This window comes from Salvelinus alpinus, chromosome 1 (genome assembly GCF_045679555.1).
Source record: "Salvelinus alpinus chromosome 1, SLU_Salpinus.1, whole genome shotgun sequence".
Classification (NCBI taxonomy): domain Eukaryota; kingdom Metazoa; phylum Chordata; class Actinopteri; order Salmoniformes; family Salmonidae; genus Salvelinus; species Salvelinus alpinus.
The window spans coordinates 2,798,013-2,820,477 of NC_092086.1; the positions used below are offsets into that span (position 1 = coordinate 2,798,013).

Consider the following 22,465-nt stretch of genomic DNA (forward strand, 5'->3'; position numbering starts at 1 on the left):
TAGGAGCCCAGAAGCAGCAGTGTGATGAAGCATCATATTGAGACCATGTTGTCTACCTCAGACAGGAAGTTGTTTTAGGAGCCCAGAAGCAGCAGTGTGATGAAGCATCATATTGAGACCATGTTGTCTACCTCAGACAGGAAGTTGTTTTAGGAGCCGAGAAGCAGCAGTGTGATGCATCATATTGAGACCATGTTGTCTACCTCAGACAGGAAGTTGTTTTAGGAGCCCAGAAGCAGCAGTGTGATGCATCATATTGAGACCATGTTGTCTACCTCAGACAGGAAGTTGTTTTAGGAGCCCAGAAGCAGCAGTGTGATGAAGCATCATATTGAGACCATGTTGTCTACCTCAGACAGGAAGTTGTTTTAGGAGCCCAGAAGCAGCAGTGTGATGAAGCATCATATTGAGACCATGTTGTCTACCTCAGACAGGAAGTTGTTTTAGGAGCCCAGAAGCAGCAGTGTGATGCATCATATTGAGACCATGTTGTCTACCTCAGACAGGAAGTTGTTTTAGGAGCCCAGAAGCAGCAGTGTGATGAAGCATCATATTGAGACCATGTTGTCTACCTCAGACAGGAAGTTGTTTTAGGAGCCCAGAAGCAGCAGTGTGATGAAGCATCATATTGAGACCATGTTGTCTACCTCAGACAGGAAGTTGTTTTAGGAACCCAGAAGCAGCAGTGTGATGAAGCATCATATTGAGACCATGTTGTCTACCTCAGACAGGAAGTTGTTTTAGGAGCCCAGAAGCAGCAGTGTGATGTATCATATTGAGACCATGTTGTCTACCTCAGACAGGAAGTTGTTTTAGGACCCCAGAAGCAGCAGTGTGAAGCATCATATTGAGACCATGTTGTCTACCTCAGACAGGAAGTTGTTTTAGGAGCCCAGAAGCAGCAGTGTGATGAAGCATCATATTGAGACCATGTTGTCTACCTCAGACAGGAAGTTGTTTTAGGACCCCAGAAGCAGCAGTGTGATGCATCATATTGAGACCATGTTGTCTACCTCAGACAGGAAGTTGTTTTAGGAGCCCAGAAGCAGCAGTGTGATGATGCATCATATTGAGACCATGTTGTCTACCTCAGACAGGAAGTTGTTTTAGGACCCCAGAAGCAGCAGTGTGATGCATCATATTGAGGCCATGTTGTCTACCTCAGACAGGAAGTTGTTTTAGGAGCCCAGAAGCAGCAGTGTGATGAAGCATCATATTGAGACCATGTTGTCTACCTCAGACAGGAAGTTGTTTTAGGAGCCCAGAAGCAGCAGTGTGATGAAGCATCATATTGAGACCATGTTGTCTACCTCAGACAGGAAGTTGTTTTAGGAGCCCAGAAGCAGCAGTGTGATGAAGCATCATATTGAGACCATGTTGTCTACCTCAGACAGGAAGTTGTTTTAGGAGCCCCAGAAGCAGCAGTGTGATGTGATGAGCATCATATTGAGACCATGTTGTCTACCTCAGACAGGAAGTTGTTTTAGGAGCCCAGAAGCAGCAGTGTGATGAAGCATCATATTGAGACCATGTTGTCTACCTCAGACAGGAAGTTGTTTTAGGAGCCCAGAAGCAGCAGTGTGATGCATCATATTGAGACCATGTTGTCTACCTCAGACAGGAAGTTGTTTTAGGAGCCCAGAAGCAGCAGTGTGATGCATCATATTGAGACCATGTTGTCTACCTCAGACAGGAAGTTGTTTTAGGAGCCCAGAAGCAGCAGTGTGATGCATCATATTGAGACCATGTTGTCTACCTCAGACAGGAAGTTGTTTTAGGAGCCCAGAAGCAGCAGTGTGATGAAGCATCATATTGAGACCATGTTGTCTACCTCAGACAGGAAGTTGTTTTAGGAGCCCAGAAGCAGCAGTGTGATGAAGCATCATATTGAGACCATGTTGTCTACCTCAGACAGGAAGTTGTTTTAGGAACCCAGAAGCAGCAGTGTGATGAAGCATCATATTGAGACCATGTTGTCTACCTCAGACAGGAAGTTGTTTTAGGAGCCCAGAAGCAGCAGTGTGATGAAGCATCATATTGAGACCATGTTGTCTACCTCAGACAGGAAGTTGTTTTAGGAGCCCAGAAGCAGCAGTGTGATGCATCATATTGAGACCATGTTGTCTACCTCAGACAGGAAGTTGTTTTAGGAGCCCAGAAGCAGCAGTGTGATGAAGCATCATATTGAGACCATGTTGTCTACCTCAGACAGGAAGTTGTTTTAGGAGCCCAGAAGCAGCAGTGTGATGATGCATCATATTGAGACCATGTTGTCTACCTCAGACAGGAAGTTGTTTTAGGAGCCCAGAAGCAGCAGTGTGATGCATCATATTGAGACCATGTTGTCTACCTCAGACAGGAAGTTGTTTTAGGAACCCAGAAGCAGCAGTGTGATGCATCATATTGAGACCATGTTGTCTACCTCAGACAGGAAGTTGTTTTAGGAACCCAGAAGCAGCAGTGTGATGATGCATCATATTGAGACCATGTTGTCTACCTCAGACAGGAAGTTGTTTTAGGAGCCCAGAAGCAGCAGTGTGATGAAGCATCATATTGAGACCATGTTGTCTACCTCAGACAGGAAGTTGTTTTAGGAGCCCAGAAGCAGCAGTGTGATGCATCATATTGAGACCATGTTGTCTACCTCAGACAGGAAGTTGTTTTAGGAGCCCAGAAGCAGCAGTGTGATGCATCATATTGAGACCATGTTGTCTACCTCAGACAGGAAGTTGTTTTAGGAGCCCAGAAGCAGCAGTGTGATGAAGCATCATATTGAGACCATGTTGTCTACCTCAGACAGGAAGTTGTTTTAGGAGCCCAGAAGCAGCAGTGTGATGCATCATATTGAGACCATGTTGTCTACCTCAGACAGGAAGTTGTTTTAGGACCCCAGAAGCAGCAGTGTGATGATGCATCATATTGAGGCCATGTTGTCTACCTCAGACAGGAAGTTGTTTTAGGAGCCCAGAATCAGCAGTGTGATGCATCATATTGAGACCATGTTGTCTACCTCAGACAGGAAGTTGTTTTAGGAGCCCAGAAGCAGCAGTGTGATGCATCATATTGAGACCATGTTGTCTACCTCAGACAGGAAGTTGTTTTAGGAACCCAGAAGCAGCAGTGTGATGAAGCATCATATTGAGACCATGTTGTCTACCTCAGACAGGAAGTTGTTTTAGGAGCCCAGAAGCAGCAGTGTGATGAAGCATCATATTGAGACCATGTTGTCTACCTCAGACAGGAAGTTGTTTTAGGAGCCCAGAAGCAGCAGTGTGATGAAGCATCATATTGAGACCATGTTGTCTACCTCAGACAGGAAGTTGTTTTAGGAGCCCAGAAGCAGCAGTGTGATGATGCATCATATTGAGACCATGTTGTCTACCTCAGACAGGAAGTTGTTTTAGGAGCCCAGAAGCAGCAGTGTGATGCATCATATTGAGACCATGTTGTCTACCTCAGACAGGAAGTTGTTTTAGGAGCCCAGAAGCAGCAGTGTGATGATGCATCATATTGAGACCATGTTGTCTACCTCAGACAGGAAGTTGTTTTAGGAGCCCAGAAGCAGCAGTGTGATGCATCATATTGAGACCATGTTGTCTACCTCAGACAGGAAGTTGTTTTAGGAGCCCAGAAGCAGCAGTGTGATGAAGCATCATATTGAGACCATGTTGTCTACCTCAGACAGGAAGTTGTTTTAGGAGCCCAGAAGCAGCAGTGTGATGATGCATCATATTGAGACCATGTTGTCTACCTCAGACAGGAAGTTGTTTGAGGAGCCCAGAAGCAGCAGTGTGATGCATCATATTGAGACCATGTTGTCTACCTCAGACAGGAAGTTGTTTTAGGAGCCCAGAAGCAGCAGTGTGATGAAGCATCATATTGAGACCATGTTGTCTACCTCAGACAGGAAGTTGTTTTAGGAGCCCAGAAGCAGCAGTGTGATGCATCATATTGAGACCATGTTGTCTACCTCAGACAGGAAGTTGTTTTAGGAACCCAGAAGCAGCAGTGTGATGAAGCATCATATTGAGACCATGTTGTCTACCTCAGACAGGAAGTTGTTTTAGGAGCCCAGAAGCAGCAGTGTGATGAAGCATCATATTGAGACCATGTTGTCTACCTCAGACAGGAAGTTGTTTTAGGACCCCAGAAGCAGCAGTGTGATGCATCATATTGAGACCATGTTGTCTACCTCAGACAGGAAGTTGTTTTAGGAACCCAGAAGCAGCAGTGTGATGAAGCATCATATTGAGACCATGTTGTCTACCTCAGACAGGAAGTTGTTTTAGGAACCCAGAAGCAGCAGTGTGATGATGCATCATATTGAGACCATGTTGTCTACCTCAGACAGGAAGTTGTTTTAGGAGCCCAGAAGCAGCAGTGTGATGATGCATCATATTGAGACCATGTTGTCTACCTCAGACAGGAAGTTGTTTTAGGAGCCCAGAAGCAGCAGTGTGATGCATCATATTGAGACCATGTTGTCTACCTCAGACAGGAAGTTGTTTTAGGAGCCCAGAAGCAGCAGTGTGATGAAGCATCATATTGAGACCATGTTGTCTACCTCAGACAGGAAGTTGTTTTAGGAGCCCAGAAGCAGCAGTGTGATGAAGCATCATATTGAGACCATGTTGTCTACCTCAGACAGGAAGTTGTTTTAGGAACCCAGAAGCAGCAGTGTGATGCATCATATTGAGACCATGTTGTCTACCTCAGACAGGAAGTTGTTTTAGGAGCCCAGAAGCAGCAGTGTGATGCATCATATTGAGACCATGTTGTCTACCTCAGACAGGAAGTTGTTTTAGGACCCCAGAAGCAGCAGTGTGATGAAGCATCATATTGAGACCATGTTGTCTACCTCAGACAGGAAGTTGTTTTAGGAGCCCAGAAGCAGCAGTGTGATGAAGCATCATATTGAGACCATGTTGTCTACCTCAGACAGGAAGTTGTTTTAGGAGCCCAGAAGCAGCAGTGTGATGCATCATATTGAGGCCATGTTGTCTACCTCAGACAGGAAGTTGTTTTAGGAGCCCAGAAGCAGCAGTGTGATGAAGCATCATATTGAGACCATGTTGTCTACCTCAGACAGGAAGTTGTTTTAGGAGCCCAGAAGCAGCAGTGTGATGATGCATCATATTGAGACCATGTTGTCTACCTCAGACAGGAAGTTGTTTTAGGAGCCCAGAAGCAGCAGTGTGATGAAGCATCATATTGAGGCCATGTTGTCTACCTCAGACAGGAAGTTGTTTTAGGAGCCCAGAAGCAGCAGTGTGATGAAGCATCATATTGAGACCATGTTGTCTACCTCAGACAGGAAGTTGTTTTAGGAGCCCAGAAGCAGCAGTGTGATGCATCATATTGAGACCATGTTGTCTACCTCAGACAGGAAGTTGTTTTAGGAGCCCAGAAGCAGCAGTGTGATGCATCATATTGAGACCATGTTGTCTGCCTCAGACAGGAAGTTGTTTTAGGAGCCCAGAAGCAGCAGTGTGATGAAGCATCATATTGAGGCCATGTTGTCTACCTCAGACAGGAAGTTGTTTTAGGAGCCCAGAAGCAGCAGTGTGATGATGCATCATATTGAGACCATGTTGTCTACCTCAGACAGGAAGTTGTTTTAGGACCCCAGAAGCAGCAGTGTGATGAAGCATCATATTGAGACCATGTTGTCTACCTCAGACAGGAAGTTGTTTTAGGAGCCCAGAAGCAGCAGTGTGATGATGCATCATATTGAGACCATGTTGTCTACCTCAGACAGGAAGTTGTTTTAGGAGCCCAGAAGCAGCAGTGTGATGTATCATATTGAGACCATGTTGTCTACCTCAGACAGGAAGTTGTTTTAGGAGCCCAGAAGCAGCAGTGTGATGCATCATATTGAGACCATGTTGTCTACCTCAGACAGGAAGTTGTTTTAGGAACCCAGAAGCAGCAGTGTGATGCATCATATTGAGACCATGTTGTCTACCTCAGACAGGAAGTTGTTTTAGGAGCCCAGAAGCAGCAGTGTGATGATGCATCATATTGAGACCATGTTGTCTACCTCAGACAGGAAGTTGTTTTAGGAGCCCAGAAGCAGCAGTGTGATGCATCATATTGAGACCATGTTGTCTACCTCAGACAGGAAGTTGTTTTAGGAGCCCAGAAGCAGCAGTGTGATGAAGCATCATATTGAGACCATGTTGTCTACCTCAGACAGGAAGTTGTTTTAGGAGCCCAGAAGCAGCAGTGTGATGCATCATATTGAGACCATGTTGTCTACCTCAGACAGGAAGTTGTTTTAGGAGCCCAGAAGCAGCAGTGTGATGAAGCATCATATTGAGACCATGTTGTCTACCTCAGACAGGAAGTTGTTTTAGGAGCCCAGAAGCAGCAGTGTGATGAAGCATCATATTGAGACCATGTTGTCTACCTCAGACAGGAAGTTGTTTTAGGAGCCCAGAAGCAGCAGTGTGATGCATCATATTGAGACCATGTTGTCTACCTCAGACAGGAAGTTGTTTTAGGAACCCAGAAGCAGCAGTGTGATGATGCATCATATTGAGACCATGTTGTCTACCTCAGACAGGAAGTTGTTTTAGGAGCCCAGAAGCAGCAGTGTGATGTATCATATTGAGACCATGTTGTCTACCTCAGACAGGAAGTTGTTTTAGGAGCCCAGAAGCAGCAGTGTGATGAAGCATCATATTGAGACCATGTTGTCTACCTCAGACAGGAAGTTGTTTTAGGAGCCCAGGAGCAGCAGTGTGATGCATCATATTGAGACCATGTTGTCTACCTCAGACAGGAAGTTGTTTTAGGAACCCAGGAGCAGCAGTGTGATGCATCATATTGAGACCATGTTGTCTACCTCAGACAGGAAGTTGTTTTAGGAGCCCAGAAGCAGCAGTGTGATGAAGCATCATATTGAGACCATGTTGTCTACCTCAGACAGGAAGTTGTTTTAGGAGCCCAGAAGCAGCAGTGTGATGCATCATATTGAGACCATGTTGTCTACCTCAGACAGGAAGTTGTTTTAGGAGCCCAGAAGCAGCAGTGTGATGAAGCATCATATTGAGACCATGTTGTCTACCTCAGACAGGAAGTTGTTTTAGGAGCCCAGAAGCAGCAGTGTGAAGCATCATATTGAGACCATGTTGTCTACCTCAGACAGGAAGTTGTTTTAGGAGCCCAGAAGCAGCAGTGTGATGAAGCATCATATTGAGACCATGTTGTCTACCTCAGACAGGAAGTTGTTTTAGGAGCCCAGAAGCAGCAGTGTGATGAAGCATCATATTGAGACCATGTTGTCTACCTCAGACAGGAAGTTGTTTTAGGAACCCAGAAGCAGCAGTGTGATGAAGCATCATATTGAGACCATGTTGTCTACCTCAGACAGGAAGTTGTTTTAGGAGCCCAGAAGCAGCAGTGTGATGCATCATATTGAGACCATGTTGTCTACCTCAGACAGGAAGTTGTTTTAGGAGCCCAGAAGCAGCAGTGTGATGCATCATATTGAGACCATGTTGTCTACCTCAGACAGGAAGTTGTTTTAGGACCCCAGAAGCAGCAGTGTGATGAAGCATCATATTGAGACCATGTTGTCTACCTCAGACAGGAAGTTGTTTTAGGAGCCCAGGAGCAGCAGTGTGATGCATCATATTGAGACCATGTTGTCTACCTCAGACAGGAAGTTGTTTTAGGAGCCCAGAAGCAGCAGTGTGATGAAGCATCATATTGAGACCATGTTGTCTACCTCAGACAGGAAGTTGTTTTAGGAGCCCAGAAGCAGCAGTGTGATGAAGCATCATATTGAGACCATGTTGTCTACCTCAGACAGGAAGTTGTTTTAGGAGCCCAGAAGCAGCAGTGTGAAGCATCATATTGAGACCATGTTGTCTACCTCAGACAGGAAGTTGTTTTAGGAACCCAGAAGCAGCAGTGTGATGAAGCATCATATTGAGACCATGTTGTCTACCTCAGACAGGAAGTTGTTTTAGGAGCCCAGAAGCAGCAGTGTGATGAAGCATCATATTGAGACCATGTTGTCTACCTCAGACAGGAAGTTGTTTTAGGAACCCAGAAGCAGCAGTGTGAAGCATCATATTGAGACCATGTTGTCTACCTCAGACAGGAAGTTGTTTTAGGAGCCCAGAAGCAGCAGTGTGATGCATCATATTGAGACCATGTTGTCTACCTCAGACAGGAAGTTGTTTTAGGAACCCAGAAGCAGCAGTGTGATGCATCATATTGAGACCATGTTGTCTACCTCAGACAGGAAGTTGTTTTAGGAGCCCAGAAGCAGCAGTGTGATGAAGCATCATATTGAGACCATGTTGTCTACCTCAGACAGGAAGTTGTTTTAGGAACCCAGAAGCAGCAGTGTGAAGCATCATATTGAGACCATGTTGTCTACCTCAGACAGGAAGTTGTTTTAGGAGCCCAGAAGCAGCAGTGTGATGCATCATATTGAGACCATGTTGTCTACCTCAGACAGGAAGTTGTTTTAGGAACCCAGAAGCAGCAGTGTGATGAAGCATCATATTGAGACCATGTTGTCTACCTCAGACAGGAAGTTGTTTTAGGAGCCCAGAAGCAGCAGTGTGATGAAGCATCATATTGAGACCATGTTGTCTACCTCAGACAGGAAGTTGTTTTAGGAGCCCAGAAGCAGCAGTGTGATGATGCATCATATTGAGACCATGTTGTCTACCTCAGACAGGAAGTTGTTTTAGGAGCCCAGAAGCAGCAGTGTGATGAAGCATCATATTGAGACCATGTTGTCTACCTCAGACAGGAAGTTGTTTTAGGAGCCCAGAAGCAGCAGTGTGATGAAGCATCATATTGAGACCATGTTGTCTACCTCAGACAGGAAGTTGTTTTAGGAGCCCAGAAGCAGCAGTGTGATGCATCATATTGAGACCATGTTGTCTACCTCAGACAGGAAGTTGTTTTAGGACCCCAGAAGCAGCAGTGTGATGAAGCATCATATTGAGACCATGTTGTACACATTACATGTAAAAAAAGGTTTTCACCACCTGGGGGGCGGTGCGTCAGGAAGTCCAGGACCCAGTTGCAGAGGGCGGGGTCGAGACCCAGGGTCTCCAGCTTAGTGATGAGCTTGGAGGGTACTATGGTGTTGAATGCTGAGCTGTAGTCAATGAACAGCATTCTGACGTAGGTAATCCTCTTGTCCAGATGGGGGATAGGGCAGTGTGATGACGATTGCATCTGCTCTCTCGTCTGGTCTCTCTCTCTCCTGATTACAGCGGGGCAGGGTTCTGGCTAGGGAGTGGGCTGGTGCTGCCTGTCTGTAGTGGTCTGTCTGTGGCTGGCGCTGCCTGTCTGTCTGTGGCTGGCGCTGCCAGTCTGTATCGATGTCTGTGGCTGGTGCTGCCTGTCTGTGTCTGTCTGTGGCTGGCGCTGCCTGTCTGTAGCTGTCTGTCTGTCTGTCTGTGGCTGGCGCTGCCTGTCTGTAGCGGTCTGTCTGTCTGCTGGCTGGCGCTGCCTGTCTGTGGCGGTCTGTCTGTGGCTGGCGCTGCCTGTCTGTAGCGGGCTGCTGTAATAATCTGTGTGTGCAGAACAGACTGATCTGCCTCCCCATGTATCCCAGCTGCTCTCCTGTTGAACAATAGACGACCAACACAATCAGACGTTCTCGTTTCACCGTTGTCACCATTTATTTTTAAACCTTTATTTAACTAGGAAAGTCGGTTAAGTACAAATTCTTATGAACAATGACGGCCTAAAGACGTCCTGTTAGGGACAGGGGGCTGGGATTAAAACTACAGGACAAAACACACATCACGATGAGAGAGACAACATAAAGACCGAAGACGATAAAACATGGCAGCAACACATGGTACAAACATTACTGGGCACAGACAACAGCACAAAGGTCAAGAAGGTAGAGACAACAATACATCACACAAAGCAGCCACAACTGTCAGTAAGAGTGCCCTGGGAGGGGGAGAGGAAGAGGAAGAGAGGATGTCACAGGGAGGGGGAGAAGAAGAGAGAGAGAGGATGTCACAGGGAGGGGGAGAAGAAGAGAGAGAGAGGATGTCACGGAGGGGGAGAAGAAGGGAGAGAGTAGACATTAAGAGGGTCCATGATTTGAGTCTTTGAATGAAGAGATGGAGATAAAACTGTCCAGTTTTGAGTGTTTGTTGCAGCTCGTTCCAGTCGCTAGCTGCAGCAAACTGAAAAGACGAGCGACCCAGGAATGATACACCCCTTTACTGATACACACACACACACACACACACACACACACACACACACACACACACTGTCTCCTAGTAACCCCTTGGCAGCAGTGTGTTCTGGTGTCTGCATGGTAGACAACCAATACTCTCTAAAACCCCCTCAGATCTGTCCTGTCTACCCCGTTACAATAGACAACCAACACTCTCTAAAACCCCCTCAGATCTGTCCTGTCTACCCCGTTACAATAGACAACCAACACTCTCTAAAACCCCCTCAGATCTGTCCTGTCTACCCCGTTACAATAGACAACCAACACTCTCTAAAACCCCCTCAGATCTGTCCTGTCTACCTCGTTACAATGGACAACCAACACTCTCTAAAACTCCCTCAGATCTGTCCTGTCTACCCTGTTACAATAGACAACCAACACTCTCTAAAACCCCTCAGATCTGTCCTGTCTACCCCGTTACAATAGACAACCAACACTCTCTAAAACCCCCTCAGATCTGTCCTGTCTACCCCGTTACAATAGACAACCAACACTCTCTAAAACCCCCCTCAGATCTGTCCTGTCTACCCCGTTATAATAGACAACCAACACTCTCTAAAACCCCTCAGATCTGTCCTGTCTACCCCGTTAAAATAGACAACCAACACTCTCTAAAACCCCCTCAGATCTGTCCTGTCTACCCCGTTATAATAGACAACCAACACTCTCTAAAACCCCCTCAGATCTGTCCTGTCTACCCCGTTACAATAGACAACCAACACTCTCTAAAACCCCCCTCAGATCTGTTCTGTCTACCCCGTTATAATAGACAACCAACACTCTAAAACCCCTCAGATCTGTCCTGTCTACCCCGTTACAATAGACAACCAACACTCTCTAAAACCCCCCTCAGATCTGTCCTGTCTACCAACACTCTCTAAAACCTCTCAGATCTGTCCTGTCTACCCCGTTACAATAGACAACCAACACTCTCTAAAACCCCCTCAGATCTGTCCTGTCTACCCCGTTACAATAGACAACCAACACTCTCTAAACCCCCTCAGATCTGGGTTAAACCCTCCCCATCCTGCTCCTCGCTGTCTCTGCTCCAGTCAGTCAATTATGACCATGTGGTTGTCATCTTGGTGTGTGTGTGTCTGCATACCTCAGTGGAAACCAGCTATATCCTGGAGGGTAGAGTTAAAGTTTTTCAGGAGTCACTCAACGGGAGAGAGAGAGGTTCTGAAACGGGAGAGAGAGAGGTTCTGAAACGGGAGAGAGAGAGGTTCTGAAACGGGAGAGAGAGAGGTTCTGAAACGGGAGAGGTTCTGAAACGGGAGAGGTTCTGAAACGGGAGAGGTTCTGAAACGGGAGAGGTTCTGAAACGGGAGAGGTTCTGAAACGGGAGAGGTTCTGAAACGGGAGAGGTTCTGAAACGGGAGAGGTTCTGAAACGGGAGAGGTTCTGAAACGGGAGAGGTTCTGAAACGGGAGAGGTTCTGAAACGGGAGAGGTTCTGAAACGGGAGAGGTTCTGAAACGGGAGAGGTTCTGAAACGGGAGAGGTTCTGAAACGGGAGAGAGAGGGAGGTTCTGAAACGGGAGAGAGAGGGAGGTTCTGAAACGGGAGAGAGAGGGAGGTTCTGAAACGGGAGAGAGAGAGAGGTTCTGAAACGGGAGAGAGAGAGAGGTTCTGAAACGGGAGAGAGAGAGGGGTTCTGAAACGGGAGAGAGAGAGGGGTTCTGAAACGGGAGAGAGAGAGGGGTTCTGAAACGGGGGAGAGAGAGAGGTTCTGAAACGGGGGAGAGAGAGAGGTTCTGAAACGGGGGAGAGAGAGAGGTTCTGAAACGGGAGAGAGAGAGAGGTTCTGAAACGGGAGAGAGAGAGAGGTTCTGAAACGGGAGAGAGAGAGAGGTTCTGAAACGGGAGAGAGAGAGAGGTTCTGAAACGGGAGAGAGAGAGAGGTTCTGAAACGGGAGAGAGAGAGGTTCTGAAACGGGAGTGAGAGAGAGGTTCTGAAACGACGGGGCCCTCTGCCGCTCCGGCCAGGCCAGACGGGGCCCTCTGCCGCTCCGGCCAGGCCAGACGGGGCCCTCTGCCGCTCCGGCCAGCCCCGACGGGGCCCTCTGCCGCTCCGGCCAGCCCCGACGGGGCCCTCTGCCGCGCCGGCCAGGCCGGACGGGGCCCTCTGCCGCTCCGGCCAGGCCGGACGGGGCCCTCTGCCGCTCCGGCCAGCCCCGACGGGGCCCTCTGCCGCTCCGGCCAGCCCCGACGGGGCCCTCTGCCGCGCCGGCCAGGCCGGACGGGGCCCTCTGCCGCGCCGGCCAGGCCGGACGGGGCCCTCTGCCGCGCCGGCCAGGCCGGACGGGGCCCTCTGCCGCTCCGGCCAGGCCGGACGGGGCCCTCTGCCGCTCCGGCCAGGCCCGACGGGGCCCTCTGCCGCTCCGGCCAGGCCAGACAAAGCTGGCTGTGTTCTGTAGCTGACTCATGTCTCTGTGTTTCTGTCTTTATGTGCTCCTGATGTGATGAATGACCTCTGGTGCTCCGCAATCTTTCATTCCTCTGGCTGTGTCCTAACTGCTTTATAACCCATAATTCCACGGGGGATTAAACCCTGGAGCTGTGGCAGGGGCCTGGCTGTAGCCTGGCAGCTGTGTGTTTAGGTGTGTTTAGGTGTGTTTAGGTGTGTGTGTGTGTGTGTGTGTACAGCTGTAGGACATCCTCTAATCCCAGTTCTCTGATGTTGCTCCGTTAATGTTGCTGATCCTGACCAGACAGTATGTGTCTGACGGACTGTAGTGTCGCTGCTTGTCACGGACTGTAGTGTCGCTGCTTGTCACGGACTGTAGTGTCGCTGCTTGTGATGGACTGTAGTGTCGCTGCTTGTCACGGACTGTAGTGTCGCTGCTTGTCACGGACTGTAGTGTTGCTGCTGCTTGTCACGGACTGTAGTGTAGCTGCTGCTTGTCACGGACTGTAGTGTCGCTGCTGCTTGTCACGGACTGTAGTGTCGCTGCTGCTTGTCACGGACTGTAGTGTCGCTGCTTGTGACGGACTGTAGTGTCGCTGCTGCTTGTCACGGACTGTAGTGTCGCTGCTGCTTGTCACGGACTGTAGTGTCGCTGCTGCTTGTGACGGACTGTAGCGTCGCTGCTCGTCACGGACTGTAGTGTCGCTGCTCGTGACGGACTGTGTCGCTGCTGCTTGTCACGGACTGTAGTGTCGCTGCTGCTTGTGACGGACTGTAGTGTCGCTGCTGCTTGTGACGGACTGTAGTGTCGCTGCTGCGTGTGACGGACTGTAGCGTCGCTGCTGCGTGTGACGGACTGTAGCGTCGCTGCTGCTCGTGACGGACTGTAGCGTCGCTGCTGCTCGTGACGGACTGTAGCGTCGCTGCTGCTTGTGACGGACTGTAGCGTCGCTGCTGCTTGTTACGGACTGTAGTGTCGCTGCTGCTTGTCACGGACTGTAGTGTCGCTGCTGCTTGTCACGGACTGTAGTGTCGCTGCTTGTGACGGACTGTAGTGTCGCTGCTGCTTGTCACGGACTGTAGTGTCGCTGCTGCTTGTCACGGACTGTAGTGTCGCTGCTGCTTGTCACGGACTGTAGTGTCGCTGCTGCTTGTGACGGACTGTAGCGTCGCTGCTCGTCACGGACTGTAGTGTCGCTGCTCGTGACGGACTGTGTCGCTGCTGCTTGTCACGGACTGTAGTGTCGCTGCTGCTTGTGACGGACTGTAGTGTCGCTGCTGCTTGTGACGGACTGTAGCGTCGCTGCTGCGTGTGACGGACTGTAGCGTCGCTGCTGCTTGTGACGGACTGTAGCGTCGCTGCTGCTCGTGACGGACTGTAGCGTCGCTGCTGCTCGTGACGGACTGTAGCGTCGCTGCTGCTCGTGACGGACTGTAGCGTCGCTGCTGCTCGTGACGGACTGTAGCGTCGCTGCTGCTCGTGACGGACTGTAGCGTCGCTGCTGCTCGTGACGGACTGTAGCGTCGCTGCTGCTCGTGACGGACTGTAGCGTCGCTGCTGCTCGTGACGGACTGTAGCGTCGCTGCTGCTCGTGACGGACTGTAGCGTCGCTGCTGCTCGTGACGGACTGTAGCGTCGCTGCTGCTCGTGACGGACTGTAGCGTCGCTGCTGCTCGTGACGGACTGTAGTGCGTCGCTGCTCGTGACGGACTGTAGTGCGTCGCTGCTCGTGACGGACTGTAGTGCGTCGCTGCTCGTGACGGACTGTAGTGCGTCGCTGCTCGTGACGGACTGTAGTGCGTCGCTGCTCGTGACGGACTGTAGTGCGTCGTTGCTCGTGACGGACTGTAGTGCGTCGCTGCTCGTGACGGACTGTAGTGCGTCGCTGCTCGTGACGGACTGTAGTGCGTCGCTGCTCGTGACGGACTGTAGTGCGTCGCTGCTCGTGACGGACTGTAGTGCGTCGCTGCTCGTGACGGACTGTAGTGCGTCGCTGCTCGTGACGGACTGTAGTGCGTCGCTGCTCGTGACGGACTGTAGTGCGTCGCTGCTCGTGACGGACTGTAGTGCGTCGCTGCTCGTGACGGACTGTAGTGCGTCGCTGCTCCTCGTGACGGACTGTAGCGTCGCTGCTGCTCGTGACGGACTGTAGCGTCGCTGCTGCTCGTGACGGACTGTAGCGTCGCTGCTGCTCGTGACGGACTGTAGCGTCGCTGCTGCTCGTGACGGACTGTAGCGTCGCTGCTGCTCGTGACGGACTGTAGCGTCGCTGCTGCTCGTGACGGACTGTAGCGTCGCTGCTGCGTGTGACGGACTGTAGCGTCGCTGCTGCTCGTGACGGACTGTAGCGTCGCTGCTGCTCGTGACGGACTGTAGCGTCGCTGCTGCTCGTGACGGACTGTAGCGTCGCTGCTGCTCGTGACGGACTGTAGCGTCGCTGCTGCTCGTGACGGACTGTAGCGTCGCTGCTGCTCGTGACGGACTGTAGCGTCGCTGCTGCTCGTGACGGACTGTAGCGTCGCTGCTGCTCGTGACGGACTGTAGCGTCGCTGCTGCTCGTGACGGACTGTAGCGTCGCTGCTGCTCGTGACGGACTGTAGTGTCGCTGCTGCTGGTGACGGACTGTAGTGTCGCTGCTGCTGGTGACGGACTGTAGTGTCGCTGCTGCTGGTGACGGACTGTAGTGTCGCTGCTGCTGGTGACGGACTGTAGTGTCGCTGCTGCTGGTGACGGACTGTAGTGTCGCTGCTGCTCGTGACGGACTGTAGTGCGTCGCTGCTCGTGACGGACTGTAGTGCGTCGCTGCTCGTGACGGACTGTAGTGCGTCGCTGCTCGTGACGGACTGTAGTGCGTCGCTGCTCGTGACGGACTGTAGTGCGTCGCTGCTCGTGACGGACTGTAGTGCGTCGCTGCTCGTGACGGACTGTAGTGCGTCGCTGCTCGTGACGGACTGTAGTGCGTCGCTGCTCGTGACGGACTGTAGTGCGTCGCTGCTCGTCACGGACTGTAGTGCGTCGCTGCTCGTCACGGACTGTAGTGCGTCGCTGCTTGTCGCCGACGGGCTGACGTATGGAAGCCTGGTAATGACACACTTGGTGTGACTGACTTGGGAGTGTGTGTACACTGCTCCTTCCATGACAGACTGACCAGGTGAATCCAGGTGAAAGATATGATCCCGTGTTGATGTCACCTGTTAAATCCACTTCAATCAGTGTAGATGAAGGGGAGGAGACGGGTTAAAGAAGGATTTTTAAGCCTTGAGACATGGATTGTGTATGTGTGCCATTCAGAGGGTGAATGGGCAAGACAAAATATTTAAGTGCGTTTGAACGGGGTATGGTAGTAGGTGCCAGGCGCACCGGTTTGCGTCAAGAACTGCAACGCTGCTGGGTTTTTCACGCTCAACTGTGTGTATCAAGAATGGTCCACCACCAGCCAACTTGACACGTGGGAAGCTTTCGACACCTTGTAGAGTCCATGCCCTGACTAATTAGGGCAGTTCTGAGGGCCAAAGGGGGCTGCAACTCAATATCAGGGAGGTGTTTTTAATGTTTTGTACAAATCTGTAGTGCGTTTCTGCTCGTTCCTGATCCTCTGTCAGTTTCTAACCCTGCTCTCCTTGGCCCCGCCTAGGCATGGACCTGTCAGCCAATCAGGACGAGGAGGGAGACCAGGAAGTGTTCCAGGTGGAGATGAGTCGTGAGAACAGGAAGTGTGCGTTCCGGACCGCCGCCGGGAAGTACTGGACCCTCACCACCTCTGGAGGATTACAGTGTACCGCCTCCACTAAGTAATAATACACACACACACACACACACACACACACACACACACACACACACACACGGTCTTGTACAGCTAACCGTGTGGGTACACACATTTCAGTCCCATTCAGAATCCTATTTTCCCTAAACCCTAACCCGTACTCTTACCCGAACCCAAACCCCGAACCTCAACCCCGTTAGAATTTGTGTTTTGACATCGTGGGGACTAACAAAATGTCCCCAGTTAGTCAGGTTTTTGTTTGTTTACTGTTCTTGTGGGGACTAATAAATAACTGTAAATAATAAATAACCGTAAATAATAAATAACTGTAAATAATAAATAAATGTAAATAAATAATAAATAACTGTAAATAAACCGTTAGCTGCAGCGCCGCGTCCCCCCCGTCCTCAGCACCCTGCCTCTTCGCTCCATAAAGGCTCCAGTAATCGCTCTCTGCCTCGGTGTTCCTGTGTTACAATGTTCTACCCTGTTGAGAAGTATATTAATCCTGTGTGTGTGTGTGTGTGTGTGTGTGTGTGTGTGTGTGTGTGCAGGACTGCCAACTGCTACTTTGACATGGAGTACTGTGGTAAGAAGCTGACTCTCCGCGCCGCCAACGGGAAATACGTCGCCGCCAAGAAGAACGGCCAGCTAGCCGCGACCGTCGACGTTGCCGGTCAGTGTGTGTTACAACCGCTCTGCCTTCTGGGTAGTAAAGAGCAACACTAGTCAGCCTCTCCCTGTTCCATATGGTTCAAGGGTCATACCAACTCCTAGTCAGTCTCTCCCTGTTCCAGATGGTTCAAGGGTCATACCAACTCCTAGTCAGTCTCTCCCTGTTCCAGATGACTTGGTTCAAGGGTCATACCAACTCCTAGTCAGTCTCTCCCTGTTCCAGATGACTTGGTTCAAGGGTCATACCAACTCCTAGTCAGTCTCTCCCTGTTCCATATGGTTCAAGGGTCATACCAACTCCTAGTCAGTCTCTCCCTGTTCCAGATGGTTCAAGGGTCATACCAACTCCTAGTCAGTCTCTCCCTGTTCCAGATGGTTCAAGGGTCATACCAACTCCTAGTCAGTCTCTCCCTGTTCCAGATGACTTGGTTCAAGGGTCATACCAACTCCTAGTCAGTCTCTCCCTGTTCCATATGGTTCAAGGGTCATACCAACTCCTAGTCAGTCTCTCCCTGTTCCAGATGGTTCAAGGGTCATACCAACTCCTAGTCAGTCTCTCCCTGTTCCAGATGACTTGGTTCAAGGGTCATACCAACTCCTAGTCAGTCTCTCCCTGTTCCAGATGACTTGGTTCAAGGGTCATACCAACTCCTAGTCAGTCTCTCCCTGTTCCAGATGACTTGGTTCAAGGGTCATACCAACTCCTAGTCAGTCTCTCCCTGTTCCATATGGTTCAAGGGTCATACCAACTCCTAGTCAGTCTCTCCCTGTTCCATATGGTTCAAGGGTCATACCAACTCCTAGTCAGTCTCTCCCTGTTCCATATGGTTCAAGGGTCATACCAACTCCTAGTCAGTCTCTCCCTGTTCCAGATGGTTCAAGGGTCATACCAACTCCTAGTCAGTCTCTCCCTGTTCCAGATGACTTGGTTCAAGGGTCATACCAACTCCTAGTCAGTCTCTCCGGGTCATACCAACTCCTAGTCAGGCTCTCCCTGTTCCAGATGACTTGGTTCAAGGGTCATACCAACTCCTAGTCAGCCTCTCCCTGTTCAATATGATTTGGTTCAAGGGTCATACCAACTCCTAGTCAGTCTCTCCCTGTTCCAGATGACTTGGTTCAAGGGTCATACCAACTCCTAGTCAGTCTCTCCCTGTTCCAGATGACTGGGTTCAAGGGTCATACCAACTCCTAGTCAGTCTCTCCCTGTTCCAGATGACTGGGTTCAAGGGTCATACCAACTCCTAGTCAGCCTCTCCCTGTTCCATATGGTTCAAGGGTCATACCAACTCCTAGTCAGTCTCTCCCTGTTCCATATGGTTCAAGGGTCATACCAACTCCTAGTCAGTCTCTCCCTGTTCCATATGGTTCAAGGGTCATACCAACTCCTAGTCAGTCTCTCCCTGTTCCATATGGTTCAAGGGTCATACCAACTCCTAGTCAGTCTCTCCCTGTTCCAGATGGTTCAAGGGTCATACCAACTCCTAGTCAGTCTCTCCCTGTTCCAGATGACTTGGTTCAAGGGTCATACCAACTCCTAGTCAGTCTCTCCGGGTCATACCAACTCCTAGTCAGGCTCTCCCTGTTCAATATGATTTGGTTCAAGGGTCATACCAACTCCTAGTCAGTCTCTCCCTGTTCCAGATGACTGGGTTCAAGGGTCATACCAACTCCCAGTCAGTCTCTCCCTGTTCCAGATGGTTCAAGGGTCATACCAACTCCTAGTCAGCCTCTCCCTGTTCCATATGGTTCAAGGGTCATACCAACTCCTAGTCAGTCTCTCCCTGTTCAAGATGACTTGGTTCAAGGGTCATACCAACTCCTAGTCAGTCTCTCCGGGTCATACCAACTCCTAGTCAGGCTCTCCCTGTTCCAGATGACTTGGTTCAAGGGTCATACCAACTCCTAGTCAGGCTCTCCCTGTTCCAGATGACTTGGTTCAAGGGTCATACCAACTCCTAGTCAGTCTCTCCGGGTCATACCAACTCCTAGTCAGGCTCTCCCTGTTCCAGATGACTTGGTTCAAGGGTCATACCAACTCCTAGTCAGGCTCTCCCTGTTCCAGATGACTTGGTTCAAGGGTCATACCAACTCCTAGTCAGTCTCTCCGGGTCATACCAACTCCTAGTCAGGCTCTCCCTGTTCCAGGTGACTTGTTCAAGGGTCATACCAACTCCTAGTCAGTCTCTCCCTGTTCCAGATGACTTGTTCAAGGGTCATACCAACTCCCAGTCAGTCTCTCCCTGTTCCAGATGGTTCAAGGGTCATACCAACTCCTAGTCAGCCTCTCCCTGTTCCATATGGTTCAAGGGTCATACCAACTCCTAGTCAGTCTCTCCCTGTTCAAGATGACTTGGTTCAAGGGTCATACCAACTCCTAGTCAGTCTCTCCGGGTCATACCAACTCCTAGTCAGGCTCTCCCTGTTCCAGATGACTTGGTTCAAGGGTCATACCAACTCCTAGTCAGTCTCTCCGGGTCATACCAACTCCTAGTCAGGCTCTCCCTGTTCCAGATGACTTGGTTCAAGGGTCATACCAACTCCTAGTCAGTCTCTCCGGGTCATACCAACTCCTAGTCAGGCTCTCCCTGTTCCAGATGACTTGGTTCAAGGGTCATACCAACTCCTAGTCAGTCTCTCCCTGTTCCATATGGTTCAAGGGTCATACCAACTCCTAGTCAGGCTCTCCCTGTTCCAGATGACTTGGTTCAAGGGTCATACCAACTCCTAGTCAGGCTCTCCCTGTTCCAGATGACTTGGTTCAAGGGTCATACCAACTCCTAGTCAGGCTCTCCCTGTTCCAGATGACTTGGTTCAAGGGTCATACCAACTCCTAGTCAGTCTCTCCGGGTCATACCAACTCCTAGTCAGGCTCTCCCTGTTCCAGATGACTTGGTTCAAGGGTCATACCAACTCCTAGTCAGGCTCTCCCTATTCCAGGTGACTTGGTTCAAGGGTCACATCAGTGTTTAGCAAGACAGTTCCATAAGGAGTTGAAGAGAGCAGAGAGGCTCCGGGGCTCGGAGAGTGTCCCCCCGGGGCTCGGAGAGTGTCCCCCCGGGGCTCGGAGAGTGTCCCCCCGGGGCTCGGAGAGTGTCCCCCCGGGGCTAGGAGAGTGTCCCCCCGGGCTAGGAGAGTGTCCCCCCGGGGCTAGGAGAGTATCCCCCCCCGGGGCTAGGAGAGTGTCCCCCCCCGGGCTAGGAGAGTGTCCCCCCCCGGGCTAGGAGAGTGTCCCCCCCCGGGCTAGGAGAGTGACCCCCCCCGGGCTAGGAGAGTGTCCCCCCCCGGGCTAGGAGAGTGTCCCCCCCCGGGCTTGGAGAGTGTCCCCCCCGGGCTTGGAGAGTGTCCCCCCCGGGCTTGGAGAGTGTCCCCCCGGGCTAGGAGAGTGGCTCGGAGGGTGCTGGGCAACACCCCAGGGAGAGGAGGGTGTCCCCCCGGGCTAGGAGGGTGCTGGGCAACACCCCGGGGAGAGGAGGGTGTCCCCCCGGGCTAGGAGGGTGCTGGGCAACACCCCGGGGAGAGGAGGGTGTCCCCCCGGGCTAGGAGGGTGCTGGGCAACACCCCGGGGAGAGGAGGGTGTCCCCCTGGGCTAGGAGGGTGCTGGCCAACACCCCGGGGAGAGGAGGGTATAACCTTTGGTCTTTGACGACATGGGTAATGTGTGTTTATCCTTCCAGGTGAGTCTGAGGAGTTCCTGATGAAGCTGATCAACCGTCCAATCATTGTCCTCCGTGGGGAACACGGTTTCATCGGGTGTCGTAAGGTCACAGGAACCCTGGACTCCAACCGTTCCTCGTACGACTACTTTACCCTGTCCTTCAGAGAGGGGGCCTACAGTTTACAGGGTTAGTACACACACACACACACTACTTTACCCTGTCCTTCAGAGAGGGGGTTTACAGGGTTAGTACACACACACTACTTTACCCTGGCCTTCAGAGAGGGGGCCTAGAGTTTACAGGGTTAGTACACACACACACACACTACTTTACCCTGTCCTTCAGAGAGGGGGTTTACAGGGTTAGTACACACACACTACTTTACCCTGTCCTTCAGAGAGGGGGTTTACAGGGTTAGTACACACACACTACTTTACCCTGGCCTTCAGAGAGGGGGCCTAGAGTTTACAGGGTTAGTACACACACACACACACACACACACACACACACACACACACACACACACACTACTTTACCCTGTCCTTCAGAGAGGGGGCCTACAGTTTACAGGGTTAGTACACACACACACACACACTACTTTACCCTGTCCTTCAGAGAGGGGGCCTACAGTTTACAGGGTTAGCACACACACACACACACACACACACACACACACACACACACACACACACACACACACACACACACTACTTTACTCTGACATTCAGAGAGGGGGCCTACAGGGTCAGTACAGACATACATGGTACAGATTGTCATCGGCTTCCCAAACTAATGTTAGGGGCTTTAGCTGGGCAGACTAACACAGACACAATAATGGGATTGTATGTTTGGATGAGCAGTTAGCCTGCCCTTTCCAGAGGACGGTGTAGAGTCTGACAGCTCAGAGGAACTAGAGGGGACTCATCATGACAACGAGCAGTTAGCCTGCCCTTTCCAGAGGACGGTGTCGAGTCTGACAGCTCAGAGGACCTAGAGGGGACTCATCATGACAACGAGCAGTTAGCCTGCCCTTTCCAGAGGACGGTGTCGAGTCTGACAGCTCAGAGGAACTAGAGGGACCTCATCATGACAACGAGCAGTTAGCCTGTCCTTTCCAGAGGACGGTGTAGAGTCTGACAGCTCAGAGGAACTAGAGGGGACTCATCATGACAACGAGCAGTTAGCCTGCCCTTTCCAGAGGACGGTGTAGAGTCTGACAGCTCAGAGGAACTAGAGGGGACTCATCATGACAACGAGCAGTTAGCCTGCCCTTTCCAGAGGACGGTGTAGAGTCTGACAGCTCAGAGGAACTAGAGGGGACCTCATCATGACAACGAGCAGTTAGCCTGCCCTTTCCAGAGGACGGTGTAGTCTGACAGCTCAGAGGAAATGGTCCCCCTCTCCTCATAGTTGTACCTGTTGTAAACGGTTCCCCTCTCCTCATAGTTGTACCTGTTGTAAACGGTTCCTCTCTCCTCAGTTGTACCTGTTGTAAACGGTCCCCCCTCTCCTCATAGTTGTACCTGTTGTAAACGGTTCCCCTCTCCTCATAGTTGTACCTGTTGTAAACGGTTCCCCCTCTCCTCAGACTCCTCATAGTTGTACCTGTTGTAAACGGTCCCCCCTCTCCTCATAGTTGTACCTGTTGTAAACGGTTCCCTTCTCCTCATAGTTGTACCTGTTGTAAACGGTCCCCCTCTCCTCATAGTTGTACCTGTTGT

General features: G+C 50.8%; 1 protein-coding gene across 3 annotated transcripts in view; it reads left to right on the top strand.

Moving 5' to 3' along the window:
• Positions 1-22,465, top strand: part of fscn1a (fascin actin-bundling protein 1a) — a 56,311-nt gene that overhangs the window by 16,739 nt on the left and 17,107 nt on the right. For all 3 annotated transcript variants that reach the window (XR_011673674.1, XR_011673669.1, XM_071390901.1), the window contains exons 5-7: positions 16,279-16,435; positions 16,965-17,086; positions 20,763-20,930. Coding sequence is in view for 1 of the 3 variants with exons in the window: in XM_071390901.1 (XP_071247002.1) it covers positions 16,279-16,435; positions 16,965-17,086; positions 20,763-20,930 (447 nt within the window). In the remaining 2 variants the exon portion in view is untranslated. The remainder of the gene's footprint in view (positions 1-16,278; positions 16,436-16,964; positions 17,087-20,762; positions 20,931-22,465) is intronic.